An 18,692-nucleotide genomic window follows, 5' to 3' on the forward strand; every position below is an offset into this window, starting at 1 on the left:
ATATAGAGAATCTCAATAAGTTAATATCACATTCAGCATATTTCTGTTACCAAGGCAGGAATGTATGTGGTTTATTTTAGAAGCATTTCCATCAAAAGTGTTTATATTATTCAAAAGGTTTTGATGTTTAGAGAAATAACATTTAAGAACCTGGAATATTTGCTTATATGAAACATCTTTTTTCTCTGACGAGGCTAGGTAAATGAAGTGTTGCTACATTTATTATTATTATTTATCAAGGTTATTATTATTATCAAGAATTAGGACCATACAGAATAAAGACCCTCCAAAACCAAAGTCATCATATTTCATATTGAGTGTTAGAAAACATTAAATCAGTAGATCTTTTATTACCTGGTTTGGTTGCTGATGCGCTCGGAGTAGACTGGTCTCTGAAGTAGATCCTTGTCCCTCATATCCAGCCTGTTTAGATGTTCCTTTAGCATAATAGGCCTTTTTCTTCATAGCTAGGGCAAGGTCAACTTTAGCTGAATGCATGACTTACCAGAAATTCTGATTCACTTAATCTGAGTCACGCTGTATTAGCTGCTGTTTTAAAGATTTGCTTAAGAGACGAGAGACAATTAGCTTGTTGCCTCATGTCCCCTCTCCTCCTTTCTTTTTCCATCTTCTGTCCTCTCATTCCCTCTCCAGGTGTGAGTTCTGTCCCTCCTTCACCCTGAAGTACATTATCAATCTTACTCTTCTCTTTTGTGGACTCTCATTGGTCTTTCCAGCCTATACGCTTAACTTGTAGAGCGACCCAAGTACTGGCCAATTAAAAACGGACACTCGAGCACCAAGCTGTTTTTCAATATTATCTGGCTGAACATATGTGTCAGTAGGATAAGTGTCATAACTAGGCAAGCGTGGTTTGGAGCCCTTCTTAAGAACTTGCCCACCCAACATTTTCTGGAGTTTTGGCCCCATCCACTGACCAAGATCTCGTCTTTCTGTTAGGATGTTAGCCAGCATCTCTCTCATAGGATAATAACAGTACTGATGTTTTGTAAGGACTAAATGCAATAAAACTTAAGTATTTACACAGCTCCTAGCATATGGCACATGTTTAATAAAAGTTAGCTATTATAATTATTGCCTCGTAGTAAAGAGAACTGCTTGACTTTGTTCAATCTAGCATTTTGTAAACCTGTTTAATCACAGTGCTGCTATTTCTCGAACCATCCCTTAACATTTTAAGGAATGTTTCTGTTCTATGGAACACAGCTTGGGAAACTCTGAATTAAGAATTGAACAAAATTAAGCTACTAGCTGTTCACAGTGTGACTGAATCCATAATGCTTAAACTAAGAGTTGGGGTTCTGGATCTCAGCTCAGTCCTTACCACACCTTGAAATTGCTTAAACAAAAGGGGAGAGGTTTTATTTTAAGACATGAAACAGAAATGAAAAAAGGTGGCTCTTATCCCAAGCCTGGATTTTTGCTCATCTATTCCTTATAATCACATCTCCAAGGTGAGTAAGGAAATTCAGGGGAAGCTGTCTAAAGTTCTCTGGACCAGCTTAAAAGGATGTCATCAAGTTGGATAAATTAGAATTTACATGCTCCTTTGGATTTTGGTCTTTCAGAAATAATAAAGCCAGAAATTGTCCTCCGGTGTTCCCCTGTCTCCATCTCCCTTCTTCTTGCCTTGGGTCTGCCTCACCACCTAGTGTGCACTGCACCAAAACTCCCATTGGGTTTTGGTTTATGCATTTGCCCCCTCGACATTATGCCTGACAGGAACACAGAGCCCTGGGAAGAGAGGCCATCAAGTGTCCAGAGCAATCTGTGGGGGTCAGGTCACCGGGCTTTCCAGAAGCACATCTGGTGGAGCACTGGTGAGACGTCAAGGCCAACGATAGACATCACTCACTTGATCATCTGAAAGCCAGAGACCATGAAGTCATTATGTATGTGCATTTCTTATCTAAGCCTTCAAGCGCAATGGTTGATGAGAAGCATCTCTATATGACGTGTGTGTGACACATTCAAAGGGCAAATATATCAGATGACTGAATTCCCTGCGTGAGCATTGGGAGAATTTTTTTAAAGTCATTTTTATTTGCTTGTGCTCCACACCCACCAATTTCAAGAGTCCATTTCCATGGAGTTCTCTTCTTTCTTATTGCTCCCCGTAAGCAGGCCCCGAAGTGGCTTTCCTTGCTGAGGTTTGCTCGTGTAAATGATGCCATATGCCAGCACTGTGCTGCCTGCGCTCAGCCTCCACTGCTGCTCCAATCATTAAAAGGGCAGCCAGTTGCTGTAGTATGGGAGACAAATGAGGGGTCATAACTTGACTTAATGATCTTCCCAGGACTGCTTTTCTTCAATGATCCATTCTGTTTCAGGTGATGAGAGAGAGAAAAATCTGCTTCTATCTGCAGGCAGCCAAAATTTAGGCTATAAGATCTGAGTTAATTTGCCAGACTAGGGCATTGCTACAGGGGTGGAACTGAGCCCAGGATGGAGACAGTTATTTGGGCAACTTATGGCAAAACTCCACCCCAAATATGTCATAACTTCAGTATGGGGAGAAAGAACTGTTCTAGACAGTATGACGATGCTTCACCCAAGCACAGGGCTGGACCCTGGCTCTCTCCCTGATCTGCTGCCTGACGGTTAGTAAGCCACTTGCTCTTTGCATTTCCTCTGAGTTCAAATGGAATAAGAATGAAGATTTTCAACTTAACTTTCCTCAAGGCTAAGTAAGCCAGCAAGTGACCAAGTGTGAATTCTGTGAAGGCAGGCCCGTATAGAAGAGCAGACATTGGGGTGTCTGTCAGTAAGAGTGGGAAATCCCTCTTTTGGTGTTGAGGAGGTTGTGATATTTACAAGGTTTCTGGAAGTTCCTGCTGTTTCCCTGAATTTTAGATTTTTAGTTTTACGATTCAAAAGAAAATTGAATGAAAACAGGTAGTATCTACATTTTTAATGTATGGAGGTCATGTGTATAGTGTTCATGAAATGCATAGTATTCTTTAACCTTTGGCCCACCCAGGCAGCATGGCCAGGCCATTTCTTTCTGCTGTCCACCGTCTGTAGTGGCCCAGGAGGGCAGGACAAGGTTCATTCTCAGGGTCTTATTACTAATCAGACAAGGTGATGGTGCCACTATTCCTGCTGTGATGGAGAAAGGCAGGTCCTGGACCCATTTCTCCTCTTACTTGTCTGCCATCAAAATTTCCTTGTCCCTCATCTCCCTTTCAACTGGATGGGAGGTTAAGGGTCAAGTCTTTTTCAAAAGACTCTTGAGAAATACTGCCCAACACCCTCAGCTTCCCTCATTTGCATTGGGAACCACTGGTTTGTGGTATGGAAGACAGAACCACCGTGTGATGTGCTTGAGTTCATGTGGATACCACACGCGAAACCCCGGGACAGCCTGCCCTTGCATTTAAGTTTGGTAGCTTTCTTCCAGTCGTCTCTATCTGAGAGCTTTACAGGCTTTCTCAGATATCCAGACGACCCAGGAGCTGGATTACTGCCGTGTTATTCACTCTCCCTTTACAGAACAGCTGAGGCAGGCAGCATTCTTTGTTTACGTGTTTGGAACACAAGCACCAAGAGGAATTCATCTATGAATCTGCCTCCCCCAAGAGAAATGAGAAAAGACTCTACTCACTGTCACAAATAGGAGCTGTGTCACGAACGGCAAGTCTTTATGCTCAGTTAAGAAATAACAAGATTTCTATTCATCTTTCCTCATGATAGAGAACTTTTAAAAAAACACTAATAAACAGACATGACTGACAGGTGCTATCAGAGAGGAAAGCCAGTGACGAAAATGGTGTTCTTTCCTTTGGAATACCTGCCACTGGCCAGCTACTGAGAACAACATCAAGCGACTTGAGATGAAATGATGGAAGAGTTAATGCCAGCATGCTACCTTTTCTGGCAAACTTCCCAGAAAGAGCGGAATATGGTGAATGATTTCCACCTTGTTTGAATGACAGATACTTTGATACACAGCACAAGTAATTATTACTCTGGAGCTTGCCCCTCACGGTGGTCCACTTCACAGCTGCCTTGCGTAGAGTCCATCTACGTGTTCGTAATGGAGCGGTGGAACTGTTTGGTTGAGATTTCAAACTCCCAGGGCTCATGAACTATTCCCTTGACTCTGTTTGTTCAGCATCTAGCAGGGGAATGGCTGTGTTTAGGAATTTAATTAAGACTAATGACAGTAAGAAGAGCTTTCTGGCTAGAAATGATGCTAAATAGAAAATGTTGCTCAGGTGAGGGAACCCTATTTTCTGCGATCAGTAACAACAGTACGATCTGTCAGTCAGGACTTTGAGGTTCAAGTGTTGTTCTGACCAGAGGCAGAAGGACAGACCAGATGACCTTGTTCATTTCAGCCTGGAGGTCCAGTGGAAAGTGTTCCAAAGGCAACTTAATACTCTGGATTTTTTTCTCTGTCATTTATTTATTTTTTTTAATTTGCGCGTCCAATTTTCACTGTGTATAATGTGCTAACGGGCTTTCCTCCCGTTAAAAAACACGTGTGGATGTGAGAATGTTCTCCTCGAGAAAAGATGGTCTCTAGGGTTTTGCTTCTGGCTTGAGGTCTTATGAGGTAGGTGTTATGAAACCTCCCCCGCAGCAAGCTGGGGTGCCAGCGAGCCTCGGAGGGGGTCATCAGCTCTCCTGCTAATTTTGGTAGGAGAGGGAAACACTCAGCCACTTTGAGAGGGAAGAAGGTCAATTTTGCGATCCATTTGCAAATCAAGATAGAATGAGTTTTCAGACCAAGATAGAATGTGAGTTCAGAGCCTATCTATTCTCTTCTACCATCAAACCTGTTAGGACAAAAGTGATCCAAGTTCATGTTTCTCAGCCAGATAATCGTTCTTCCCATCCTGGATTGTAGAGGGGCCAGCTTAGGGGGCGTATCAAGAAGGAAGGAAGGGGGCCGGCCCCGTGGTTTTGGGGTTAAGTGCGCGCGCTCCGCTAGTGGTGGCCCGGGTTCGGATCCCTGGCGCGCACTGACACACCGCTTCCCTGGCCATGCTGAGGCTGTGTCCCACATACAGCAACTAGAAGGATGTGCAACTATGACATACAACTATCTACTGGGGCTTTGGGGAAGAAAAAAAGGAGAATTGGCAATAGATGTTAGCTCAGAGCCGGTCTTCCTCGGCAAAAAGAGGAGGATTAGCACGGATGTTAGCTCAGGGCTGATCTTCCTCACAAAAAAAAAAAAAAAAAAAAAGAAGAAGGAAGGAAGGGGAAGGGCCAGAGAGGGGGTGGTGTTGGGGCACACGTCCAGTGCTTTGGGTGGCCAACAGCAGCATGGCGGCCCTGGGTTAGGATTTGAGAAGGAGTCAGGAGGAGGAAGAGAGGTGGATAGGTGATGCCCAGCAGCGGGTACTTCACAATTTAAGGAGGGGCTGTCCTAGGCTCCCCAGGAACAAGGAGTATAGAGGGAACAACCCTCAATTACAGAGTGCAGGAAGACTGAGGGAGAGCGATGTTTGGTTCTCAAAGTAAGGAGACAATTAGACCAGAGTTTTTCTAAGGCACTTTACATCTCCCATATCCACAATTCTGTGATTCTGTGACTTCCCTCTGTAGCAGGGTGGTTTTGATACAGTTATCAAAGAGGAGATAGATCTTTTGAAAAAATTATTTTTATTGTGACCTGAGAACTAAATTACACAGCTCAAGTCCACTTATTAGAACTCAACTCATCAGCATGCATACTTTACAAACCATGATGACTTCATAGACTAAGTGAAAATTTCATATTCCAATTGGAAAATTGAATTATCATAGTCAAATCAGAAGAAAACTGTCTTTGACTAGTAGATGTTATTTCTACACCATTCTTCTTTGCCTAAGAAAATAATGACTCTGAGACTTAACCTTGATGGCTAAAAGTAAGAGCCAACGTCTACCATTTGCTTTCATGGTCCCAGAAACTGTTTTAGATGTTTTACATGTACTGGTTCATTTAATCCCCAGAAGAGCTCTATGAGATGTGTACCTACTAGACCCCCATTTAACCAATGAGGAAATTGAAGATTAGAGAGGTTAAGTAACGTGTCAGGTCTAGGATTAGACTTTGGGTCCGGCAGCCAACTCAGAACTCTCCTGTGAACCAGCACTCTCTTTTGCCCTCCACCTCTCCCAGAGGGTCAGTGGAATTGGCCAGCTTGGGCTGCACCTGTTACAGTTGTTTGGAATTAAGGGCGTGACATTGTGGTGCCAAAGCATGAACAAGGAGCCTTAGTTTCCATTAAGTGTAAAATGGGTCAATGAGATGAGATTTACATACCAGTATGTAAATCACTTATTCTGAATACTGCTATTAGGAATTAGAAGCTAGGCAGGATCCCAGAGTTATAATTCTCTATCTGTGGACATTAATAACAAAAGCTAACAGTGAGTGCTGACTCTGTCAGGCACGGTTCAAAGTCTTTCACATCTATTAATTCATTTAAATCTAACAGCAACCCCATGAGATAGGTACTATTATTTTCCAGATGAGGGGAACTGAGGCCTAGGTGGTGCAGAAACACAGCTAGGAAGCTGGGTAGTGAGCTCAATTTCTTTAACCATTGTTCTAAACTGCCTCTCAGCCACAGGCTTTGGCAAATCTGAAATATTTGCTTCTGTGATGGAAACAGGACTTACCATTCTTAGTGGTTGGATGAGGTCAAGTAGAACTGGATGTTGAGCCGTGTCATCTGTGAATGTTTGTGTATTTGAACCAGGTGATGCAAATCATTTGTGGCTGTCTTCCCACAGGATCAGTTTCTAGGGATGGGGCAGAAAGCCTCACTGCGGTTGTCTGTGGGATGCCCAATTCATCCTGCTGCGTGGCATCCCGTTCCTGACACTTACTCCTGAAATAAAAAGGCTCGATTTTTATTGTACTTTTGTACGGAATTTGTAAGCTACTCAATGTTTCAAGATTGTATTTGCTCATTTCATGTTCAATGAATGTTACAACCAGTTTATATGTGGTATTAGAACTTGCCAAATGGTGCTTATAGAAGGAAACAAGGCTTAAAGAGATTAAGTGACTTCCCCAAGTTCATATGAAGCTGTACGTTTCTTGAGTGCTAGGGCTTGAATTACTTGAGCCAGGACTCTATTGGGATAAACCAATATCCAGGCCTGTTTCCATTCCTGTTCTTAGAACTTGGCAGGGGGTGGAGGTAGAGAATCGTCAGATACACACGAATCACTCAGAACACAAATTGGAAACAGAAACTGAGATGTTATCGCTGATAGAAGAGAAGACACAAATGCCAGGCAGGCAGGAATGGCAGTGCCCACTCCTCTTTGCATCTTTAGTACTCTAGTAGGCATTTAATAGTATTTGAATATGAATGAATGGATCCCTACTCTTCTTTTAGTCATGTTCCGCATTCAGAGCATGGAGAGATCATGGGGCTGTTGAAGACAGAGAAGACCTCGAGGGGGAGGTTGGATTCAAGTTGGCCTGTGGTAGAGAGCAGATGTGGGGAAGAAGGAGGGCATATGTGCAGAGGGAACTATGGGCAAAGGCTGATGCACCTGGAATACTTAACCCAGTCAACAGGTACAGTTTTCTTGACCTCTGTAATATCTTATCTGCTTTTCAAATTCCCAAACTGGGAAAGGATTTTCCTTACTAAGCCGCTGCCAGGAAAACCATGGCATTATTCTTGTCAGCTACCCTTCTGCCCACCTCTGCCATTGCTTACAGGTCTGGAGTGAACCGTTTTTTGTTAACCATTTTGATTTGGCTACATAATAACTCAACATGAGTCATTTGGTGCTTGGGCTCACCCAACTGGGGTTTCCTTTCCAGGTTAACATGTTTGTTGAAGGATTCCATGATGCCATCCTCCTCTATGTCTTGGCTTTACATGAAGTACTGAGAGCTGGTTATAGCAAGAAGGATGGAGGGAAAATTATCCAACAGACTTGGAACAGAACATTTGAAGGTGAGGATTCAGTCTATGAGGCGACAACACTCTATCGCTGATTGAGCTGCTTCTTTCCTGGTTCTGTTTTTTCTCTCTGACAACTGTGGGACTTTGCCAGTGTCTTGCTTTTCTCAGATGTAAAGTAAGGATAATAAGATCCACCCACCTCACAAATGTTGTGAAGATTAAATGAGATAAAGCAGGTGAAATTGCTTTGAAAGAGTCTCACTGAAATAGGAAATGCCTCATCTCCTTCTGATTATTAGGTAACAACTTTCTTCTTAAAATTAAATTCATCACGAGCCTCATTCACAACAAATAATCAGTTTGTCAAGAGTTCTGTGATCCGTTTTAAAGGGAGTAATCCCAGATACACATTCCTCTGTTCAAACCAGGGTGGTTTGAGATGTGGGCAGGTCCAGTTGAGCCCTCTGCTTTTATTTTTAAAATGATGAATATTAGCTGTTGCTTTCTTAAGAACAGAGAACCGTAAGAACAACCACCAAAAAATGGCCCATCATCTCATCACTCAAGCAACTTCTGTTGACATTTAAAAATGTAGCAGAATGAGACTATTCTTGACTGGAAAATTCAAACAGTACAAAAACGTGCAAAATGAAAAGTGAAAGTTTTCCTTCCCGCCCTAGTCTCCTCTCCCCAGTGTAATCACTATTAACAATTTCCTATGACTCGGTGTAAAAATATTTTATGACTTCTGCCAGCTCATATGCATTTGTATATCTTATCTAAAAAATTTACACTAAAGGGCTCATACTATGAATGCCATTCTTCATCTTAGCTTTTTTACTTGTATGTCAAGTAAAAGATTTTTCCATATGAGCACTCGTAGATTCAACACATTTTAAAAGGATAGTTCTGTATTTTTCCACCATATTGCTGTATAGGAATTTCTTTAGCCAATCCTCTATTGGCGGAGACTTCAGTTGTTTAGTTTTTGATATTATGCAAAATGCTATCACGAGCATCTTATACATCTTGATGAATTTTTTTAATACATCCAACATGAAACATTCCTAGTCGTGGGATTTCTGGGTTGAAAAGTACGTTGCTGCCTTTTAAAGTGCGTTAGATATTGCCAAATATCTTACAGAAAGATCTACTAGTCTATATTCCTGCCAAAAGTAAATAAGAATGCTGGTTTCCTCTCATCTCACCAACACTGAAAGAACATTAACATGAGACTCACTATGGGAATGACCCAGCTTCTGGAGCCCTGCAGATATTAACTTTATATTCATTCATCAAATATTCATTGAGCACCTACTATGTGACAGGCACTGTTTAAGGTGCTGAGGATTCACCCGTGAACCCAAGATGTTCTGTGTAATCAACTGAGCTTACATGGTAGTGGGGGGAACTGGCAATGAACAAATAAATACACCATTTCAGGGGCTATACAATAAAGCAGGGTAGAAAGAGAACATTTAGAGGGAGCAGCAAATGCAGACACCCTGAGTGTATCTGGTGGGAGAGGGTTGAGTGTCCCCGGAGGAACAAGGAAGCCTGTGTGGCTGCAGCAGAGCACGTGAGGGGCAGTGTGAGAGGAGCTAAAGCCAGAGAGGCAGTGGGGGCTGGATCCTGTGGACCTGGAAGCTGTGATGAGCAGTTTGAGTTCCACTTTGAGTGAGATAGATAGCTATGAGAAGGTTTCAAGGGACATGATCTGTCTTGAGTCTTTAAAAGGGGTCTTTATGGGGGTTATGTGGAAAATAAAGTAGTATACTGATGAGCATCATTTGAGAACCACTGACATAGAGTACCTGCATTCTAGCCACTGACTAGCAACCTTAGTCCTTTGGGCTTCTCTTTTGTCACCTTCGTACTAAGCAGGTTGGACTAGGTGATGACCGACAAGGGCCCTTTCAGTTCTGTATCATGCTAACTCTTCCTTGGAGCACTTTAATGCATTGGGGGCTATGCCTATATTTATTTGCAATCAGACTAATGAAATTTTTCAATGGCAGGCACAAGTACTGCCAAGTCTAGACTTTGGGCACTCCTATCCCCTCCACTTCCTTGGCCTGCCCTCAGTTATCAGAAAGGACAGAACAATACAGAGGGCTCAAGTTCCAGCTAGAGTTGTCTGGGCAGTAGCTATGGTGACAGTTGGTAGATTTCATTTCTCCTTGGAAGTTTTAGTGAGTGCCACATCTTATTCAAAACTAGAGTGACATCTGCTTTAACTTTAGACAGATTATAGGACATGAACAATTATGCCTCCAGGATTGTCTTCCTTACCCTCTCACTGCTTCAGCTAGGAGCTGGAATCAAATAGGATAATCCAGGGGGCATATTAGGACAGAGTCAAATTTCCCAGAAGTTGTGCCCAATACACTGAGAAACCGGTGTGTGTGGACACAACTTTGGTAGGCCACATCCCGTTCTTAGCTATTCCTCACTATGTGGCCTGGTCATTTGTTCTTGGTCTTCTGAGGGAGGTTGTTAGGGAAGGGCAAGTGTCCACAATGGCTGGAATTCAGTTTTGTTTAGAGCCAGGACATGGACTAAATTTTCCCCTAGGCCATCTCTATGCCTCTCCTTTCTGGGGCCAGGTCTACACAGGCAATATGAAATGAGTCCTAAAACAATCAACTGTATAGTTCAGTGTAAACTTAAAATCCTACTTGTCCAAATGTAAAGATAATTGAAGCCAAGGTAAGTTTTGAGCTTGAATTGTTTGGAGAGCCCACTTAATTTGCTAAACAATGATCAGTCAGAGGGTGGCCCCCGAAAGAACTCTAAGAAAAACCCTAACCTTCCTAAAATTAAAAACAATTTTAATTTTAATGGCCACTGTAAGTGACCATTAAGTTGTCAAGGGAAAAATACTCTGGATGTTCTTTGACAAATTTGGATTTTATTACTGTGAAACCTATGATCAACTCTCACTGCTTTCAATAAATGGCCTGGGAAGAAGATGAATTTCCTCTCTATGTGAGAGGTCAGAGTGAAAAGGTAAATAGGACTGTGGCTCAAACCCTGAGCTCTATGACAGGCCAATAGAAACGAGAGTGGAAAGTCTCATTACTTATGTACAGGAAAATTCTGCTGTCAGCCTGACAATCGCACCTTATGTACAATACTCTCAGGTGAAGTCTCACTTGCTAATCGGCCACCGCGAGGGTTCTCACCCCATTTCTTGGCAGAATTGTAATAGCTTAAAGTGTAATGAGGTCTTGGATTACTAGGGCCACATTGTCTTATAAAATACTCTGTAAAACACTTAGCGGAACACACCATCATAAACACCTCTGAACAGAATGACAAAGCATTTTGGATAGCCAATATATTTGGAGATAAATGTATTTTTAAAAAATTGTATTTATCACTTAAAAGCTTTATAGGCTGTCAAGGATAAACAATTTTGAGAAAGATGCATCCTTTGTAATCAGTCTATATTAAGAAGACAAAAAATCAAGATGAACGGTAGCTCCATTCTCTTTCTGGCAAAGTTGACCAAAGTCTGGAAAAATCAGTGGGCCTTCAAACCACAACCCAAAGTACAGTAAACCCAAATACTTGCCCTCTTCAAACCACACTAGAGGATGGAACTTTCCCTTGGGAGACATTCATTTTGGAGAGAACCAAATCAATAGAAACACCAATTAAGAATTACACTGAACTCTACCACACTTAAAATGAAAGAAAACAAATAGCCTTAGTTAATTAGAATGTGGCTGAAATATGCATTCTCTTACTTAGTTAATGAAAATTACAATATAGACGTATTTAATATCAACTAATGAAACGTATTTGCTTTCACTGACCAGCTAGTTTAGCCACCGTTGCTAGCCAAAGCAAATTCAAATCCTGCGTGCGAGCACTCAGGGCTCTCTATGCTCCGGCCACCCTGTTCCAGCCTTACATCTCATTCTCCCCTCCATACACACGGGCTACCTCCCCAGGAACCTCAGGGTCCCTCTGGTCCCTTTTGGCTTCTGTGCCTTTGTAAATACTAACAAGGCCAGTTTTTTTTGGCTAGAATATTCCCATTCCCTGATGGCTGCTTGTCCAAATCATAGACTTCCTCCAACGCTCCTATAAAAGACCTGCTCCTTTCCTGAGTCTTCCTAAGTCTCCAACTAGATGTGCCAGCCGCTCCTCTGAGTGGTGTGGGCACGGTCTGCTGTCCCCTCCCAGATTCCAGGCACAGCCATAGTAATAATAACAATAGAAGAAAACAACTAACTTCTCTTAAACCTGTGTTGACAGTGCTTTCCCTGTTTCATCTCAGCAAGAGCTTCGTGCCAGAGAGGTACTATTATGCCTCTTTTATAGTCGTGGGGACTGAGGCTCAGAGGGCTAAGTCCTTGCCCAAGGTCACAGAACTGGTAAATGTGGTGGCTGGGATTCAAATACAAGCAGTTGGATTCCGGTGCCAACATGCTGAATCCCTAGGCCAGGCAGCCCCTTCTTGAGTGGAGAACGTGTCTGATTCATCTTTGCCTCAGCTGCAGCATTGAATTCAGCACCTAGTAATCACCCAGAAAACATCTGGATAAATAATGAATGAGTGAACACAGTGGGATAAAGACCAGCTCCTCTTCAGCTCTTGGCTCCCCAAGCCTGGAAGCAGGCCCTCTGCTCTCCTGTACATCAAAGGAGCTCGTAGTAAAGCACGTTCACTGAGTCCTGGGCCTGCAATGAATTTTCTATTATAATGTTTGTCTGGTGATAACATGGGCCCATGACAAGTCAAGGAATGTACCGCACTGCCACTTCTCACTCTTTGCAGTTTTTTTGTGTGTTTGTTTTTATTAATACAGAACTCTGGGATAAGCATGCTGCTTTCAGGATTAGCCTTAGCTTTTTTTTTTTTTTTTAAACATATTCCCCAAAGAAGGTCATTTATTTCTTTTTCTTTTCATTTTTCAATGGAGAAATGTTAAGAATTTAGGAATGCAGACATAGATGAAATTACAATGTCTTTCCAAATGCCAACAAAAATGCTCAGAGTCTGATGAGATTCCCTATGGCATGAGTTTGTTTAAAAAATCCTGTCAATTCATTTTCTTATTTTTGTTGGCGGACAGAGGTATTTTGAGTAACTAACTTGGAGTTCTTTGCATCTCGTCCTCTAGGTATTGCTGGGCAGGTGTCCATAGATGCTAACGGAGACCGATACGGGGATTTCTCTGTGATCGCCATGACCGACACGGAAGCGGGCACCCAGGAGGTAAGCAAATGAGACTCCTGCCCTAGCTACCCCTTCTGCTTGTTGAGATTCCAAGAAATGCATTTGTTCTGGTGTCCAAATAGCTGTCCCCAAGGTAGTCTCCAAATAAAAATGAGCTGAAAATCCAGGAGTTTCCAAGTAGGGAGGGCTCACTTGTGGTTGAGGGTATCAGGGAAGACTTATGGAAATGGTTCCATGTTTATCCTAAGTGGGAAAATCCTCCCTTTCAAGTGGGCAAGCATCACATCTCAGTCCTAAGATGCAGGACAGGATCATCAGCTAAAAGAGGTAAAGGGAAACTGTATTTATTTCCTCCCTTAAAATTTGGAAATTCTTTTTGGTGGGGGAGGGTTATAAACTGGACATGGGTTAATATTTCAACAGATGATGAAGTTTCAGGACAGCGTCATGAAGAGAAAGAGTACCCTGGACACAGGATGAGTCTCTGACACTTACTGGGGTGTGAGCTCTCTGCCTCACTTTCCTCGGCTGTAAAGTAGAAATCATCATATCTTCCTTGCCGATCTCACATGATTATTGTGAGCAGCAGATAAAATGAAACTTAGAAAAGTACTATGTAAACTTTAGATGATAAATATATGAATAAAGATTATACAAATATGCAGTGTTTCAGGTCAAATAACGCTGCTTCCTCTGTGCTTCCTTGACGGCTCTCACCCAGTGTGGCTCCTGTGGCATTTTATGTGACCTGGCATATGGGACCTGCTGTTTTTCTCTTAGTACACAGAAGCCTTGCCCCTTGGAGTGGTCTGGGTCTCATAGTATATTCTGGTCTCTCCCTCTGCAAAAGGTGGGTAGTAATAGTCCATTATAGGGTTGCTGTTAGGATTCAGGAGAAATCTGTGTAAAGCACTTGGTAAGTGCTTGGTACCTGCCAGAGATTGTTATATTTTGGTGATTATCTAGAATCCTTTTTACTATGACATGAAATAGTCTTTGAGAGCCTGCCGGGCCTCCTTTAGGAGAGAGGGGAGGAGATGTCAAAGGCCACTCAGGAGCAGGACAAAAGAGAAGCAGATCCTGAGGTCCTCAGTGGGAAGGGACTTCTACATCAGGGCTTGGGTAGCTGATCGAATAGAATCTGAGGGGTGAACCTTGAACTGAACCATAAAAAGATACTGATTTTCCAGGAGCCAGAGGAGCCAATTGAAAAAGAGAGGTCAGCCTGGAAATGGGAAATGCAAATAGGATACATTCATCAGAGAGAAGAGTGTGTAACCCCTGAAGTCAGGGTGGGGAATAGTCTTCCAACCAGAAGTGGGTGAAACAGAAAGTTCTAAAAGATGATCTTTAATGCTTTAATGACATGCCAAGCTAATGGGTGGTGTGAGGCCATGTACCGTAAGACACTTAACCTGGGTATGAAATGGACCCTGACTCTCCCTCACACATCCCTGAAAGTAACTTGGGCCTTACAAATGGCTGACCTTGTGGGCTGCTGTGTGGCAGATGGGTGGAGTGGCACCCTATCCGATGAGCAAGGGAAAAGCCGTGAATTCCGAGACTATTGTTTCCTATATAACCACTTTCCCTGCCACGGGGAGCCACTGTTCTCCCTAAATTATGCCCGCCTTAGGAGCAGCATTGGCAACTGCAAATCTTGACTTACAAAGTCCCCAGAAACACACCATTCCAGTCAGTGTGAAGGCTAGGGGGGCCCACCCCATGCCCCGTGTTCTTCTGAAGCATGTGGTCTTGACAGCCCTGGCAGGGGTGATTAGCTGGTGTGCAGACCATCTGGCTCCCTCAGCTCCCCCGGCAGCCCGTCTAGATCAGGCTGTGCATTTCCGGGAGCAGCAGTGCAAGGCTATGAGCTTTCTGCCTCCTTTAGAGACAGTCAACGTCCTTTCAGTTCGTGTATTTGTTTTTTTTGCCTTTATATAGGTTATTGGTGATTACTTTGGAAAAGAAGGTCGTTTTGAAATGCGACCGAACGTCAAATATCCCTGGGGACCTTTAAAACTGAGAATAGATGAAACCAGAATTGTGGAGCACACAAACAGCTCTCCTTGCAAATCATGTAAGTTTAGAGACTTAATCTGCTCTGTGTTTCATCATCTATAGTATCAGCTAATGCAAGTTTAAAAGACAGGGGTACTCTGAGAGCACATGTTCTGAAAGTTCAGATTTCTTTCTCTGATATGGTAAAACCCATGGGAACAATTCACAAACTGGCATCCCGCCTGCATCAGAGGCTTCTAGGTCTTTCTTCCCTTCCATCCTTTTCCAAAATGGTAGATAGCTTCTTCCTATTTTCACATCTCTTACTATAATCTCTTAGTATTTGAGGTTTCCACTTTTAGGGAGACTCAAAAGATCAACTACTAAATGTCACTCACCTATTCATCTCTTGCAGCAAATCTCATTCCCATTTTCAGAGTTTGTAGTTATCCTCCTACCCCTCAGAACCAAACAGATAATGTCCCTTAAACATCTAAAAATTGACAAATTGGCAAATAAGTGTAACATCTGTTATTTAAGAGCAGCCTTGTCAGAAATACAGAAGCAAGTGGACATTCTTATAAGGAGCTCACAAACAGGAAAGTTGTTGGAAATCATTGCTTTAGAGAGACCTTTTTATAAGGTAGTGAGGGAGAACAAAGTGAATATCAATCTTTCAGCCCATTTGATACTTTTGGCTAATATATGTATGCCCATTATTTTGGGACCGACCTTCAAACTGTGAGGTATTCATGTATATGCAATAAATACAGGAAGGAGTAAGGCAGAAATGTAAGAACAAGTCTCTGGAGTTATTGGGCCTGGATTTGAAATCCCACCCTTGTCACTTACTGGTTTTGTGACCCTAGGAGTCTTCCTTCACCTCTTTAAACTTCAGTTTTCTCATAGGTAAAAGGAAAGAAATGTACCCAACTCTTAGGACTGTTTCGAGGACTAACTGAGATAATGCATTAAGGGCTGTACACTAAACTCTTTATATAAAGCTAGCTATTTATCATTTTTATATAATAACTGGGACACCACTGAACTTGATTGTTTCAAATTGTTATTCACATTTTCACAAAGCTATATAGGACATTTTGACATGAAACTCTGGCTTTGGTGAGAGAACATCTAAAAACAGAACATTAACCCAAGGAATTTTTTGCCAAATCTCCCAGCACTTTGAAGTGTCACCATCCATCTGTGAAAATAAGTGCTGGGTCAGTCCCCTGGTCCGTCAGTTGTCTCCTCTGACTATGAACTCAAAAGAGAGTGGATAGATCTGAAAACTGCAGTTTCCAGTTTTCCTCAAATCCTTCTTGAACTTGCTTATTCCCATTGTGCTCACTCTCTTGTAGCAGTGTGTTCATTCATCTAGTACTTTCTGAAATGCTTCTTAAGCTTTGCACTTGGAAAAAAAAAAGTGAATGTGCAGGATCCCCTAGGAAACCTCTTAAAAAGAAAGGGAAATTTTCCTCAAGTGGGCAATTGAGAAACACCCGCCAGTCAATGAAACTTGAGGCATTTATAACTGTTTCTCAAAATGGACTCTGATTATCTATGTTTCTTTTTCAAGCAGGTGGCCTAGAAGAATCGGCGGTAACAGGAATTGTTGTGGGGGCCTTACTAGGAGCTGGTTTGCTAATGGCCTTCTACTTTTTCAGGTTAGGACTGCTTTATAAAGTTTTCATGTTCACTCTCCTTTATTGCCCCCGTCCTTTGCCTTTGCACGATCCTCCTTGTGACTTATCCATATCTTGTTCTTACCCAAAAGCACGGTGGTTAAAACTAAGCCATTCTTTCGGTGTGACCACCCCTGGTGGTCAGGGGGTTAGCCTACTGGGTAGGGGATCAGGCGTTTCTGTTGCATCTCCCTGTAGGGCACAGAGCCACTGCTATCCTTTGATCACAAATATTCTGACCTAAATTCCTACCACCCACCAAATGTGTAAGTGGAGAGGGATCTGGACAAAGGGACAATCAACTGCCCCATTCGCAGCTTTCCTCCATTTCAGAAAGAGGTGCCTGGATTCACCTTCTGAAGGGGAGGAGGTAGCTCTGAGCAGTCCATACCCTCAGGCTGGTCTTTGCTCAGTATTCGGAGAACCCACATGCTCAGTTACCACTGTGGCTAAGCCCGAGGCTTGAAAAATTGTAATCTTCATGTGTGTTCAAGAAACTGATACTTTTGCACCACGAGAGTGGTCCATTCCTTTGTAATCTTTGGTGGTTGAGTTTGTGGCTTATTCTTAAGTCCTTAGACCAAGATTTCTTCATTTCTGCACGGAAATGAAACTCTGGGTGTATGTGACTCTTTGTGGGAACAATTGTATTCCTGTTTCTTTGGTCACAGTACACTTAATCTGATCTTTATCTAGGGCATATCCTGGGAGTTGGGGACAGTTTCTGTGGCAGACTAGACAAGACCTAACCCACAAGGCGCCCAGGGAAGAAGGGGAAGGCTTGTTCTATGGCATTTCGGAGATCAGGCCAATTTTCCTCCTTGAATAGGGCATCATGCCTTGGGGCACACTACTTTAATCTCTGACTAGGGTTTCATATTCTGTCACTTCTCATTTATCTTCCCAAACCCAGATGTCCCTTGAGGGCATTCTTTGTAAGAGAAACCATAGTATTTTGTAGCTAAGTGATGTTTTATTACTACATTCACTTTCCCTTTACCCAGGAAGAAATACAGAATAACCATTGAGAGGCGAAACCAGCAAGAAGAAAGTAACATTGGAAAACATCGGGAGTTGCGGGAAGATTCCATCAGATCCCATTTTTCCGTGGCTTAAAAGGAAGACTTTTCTTTCAGGCTGAGATTCTTTAAGGAGATAGATGGGATGAAAGACATCAGTGTAACAGAAGGGGCGCTCTTGGAGAATTCATTCTTTTAAGCAGTTAGTCAGTTCATTGTAAAATTTCTTTAGAAGCTCAGGAACTCTTATTAATCACCATATGCCTCCTGGTCTTTCATCTCATGACAAACAAATCTAAGAATATAACATCACTCTGTTAAATGTTCATACTGTTTCAAGGGCATATGATTAGATTTCTGTTTTGAAAATCTGATGTCCCCATATCTTGATGGCTTTTGGGGGCATTTTGCACAAGGCTATAAAATGTGGTTTTCTTAAATGAAATGTTTATAGCTAGAATAAAATCATTTTTACAAGGAGAATATTCTTGGAAACAATTTAACACCCAAGAAGAGGAAAATGTAATGAAAAATCTCAAGGTTGGACATACAGCGTTCCTCGCTGTAGTGCTGGTGGACAGATTTGAGGTTGAGGCCTGCTCTGTCCAATGTATTCATTCAGGTCCTGACTTCATATCTCAGAAAAGGATTTGCTCCCTATCTCCTTCAGTGTCTCATAAAAGCTGCTCTGGAAAGTTGTAACTATTAATGAGATAAGAGGATTTATACAAGAAAAGCAAATCTAAAATGTTTCATTTTTAATGTAAAAAAAAGCCCTATTTCACACTAACATTTTATTTTTAAGTATTTTAATCTTCTATTTTGCTATTAGAAAATGTGTCTATTTTTTCATTTCGAAGATTAAATTTCACTTATGTTTTAAAAGCATGGGTAAAGTGTACAACAA

The 18,692-nt window shown here is 42.2% G+C and overlaps 1 protein-coding gene across 2 annotated transcripts in view; it reads left to right on the forward strand.

The window, feature by feature from the left end:
• NPR3 (natriuretic peptide receptor 3) overlaps window positions 1–18,262 on the forward strand; it is a 68,113-nt gene extending 49,851 nt beyond the window's left edge. The window contains exons 4-8 of one of the 2 annotated variants that reach the window (XM_014781567.2): window positions 7,805–7,940; window positions 13,025–13,119; window positions 15,025–15,160; window positions 16,661–16,748; window positions 17,771–18,262. In XM_014781567.2, coding sequence (XP_014637053.2) covers window positions 7,805–7,940; window positions 13,025–13,119; window positions 15,025–15,160; window positions 16,661–16,748; window positions 17,771–17,882 — 567 coding nt within the window. In that variant the 3' untranslated portion in view covers window positions 17,883–18,262. The remainder of the gene's footprint in view (window positions 1–7,804; window positions 7,941–13,024; window positions 13,120–15,024; window positions 15,161–16,660; window positions 16,749–17,770) is intronic. The other variant, XM_004422706.3, reaches the window with a different exon arrangement.
• Window positions 18,263–18,692: the final 430 nt, after the last annotated feature.

Source organism: Ceratotherium simum, chromosome 18 (genome assembly GCF_057802395.1).
Source record: "Ceratotherium simum simum isolate JZ-2026a chromosome 18, ASM5780239v1, whole genome shotgun sequence".
Classification (NCBI taxonomy): domain Eukaryota; kingdom Metazoa; phylum Chordata; class Mammalia; order Perissodactyla; family Rhinocerotidae; genus Ceratotherium; species Ceratotherium simum.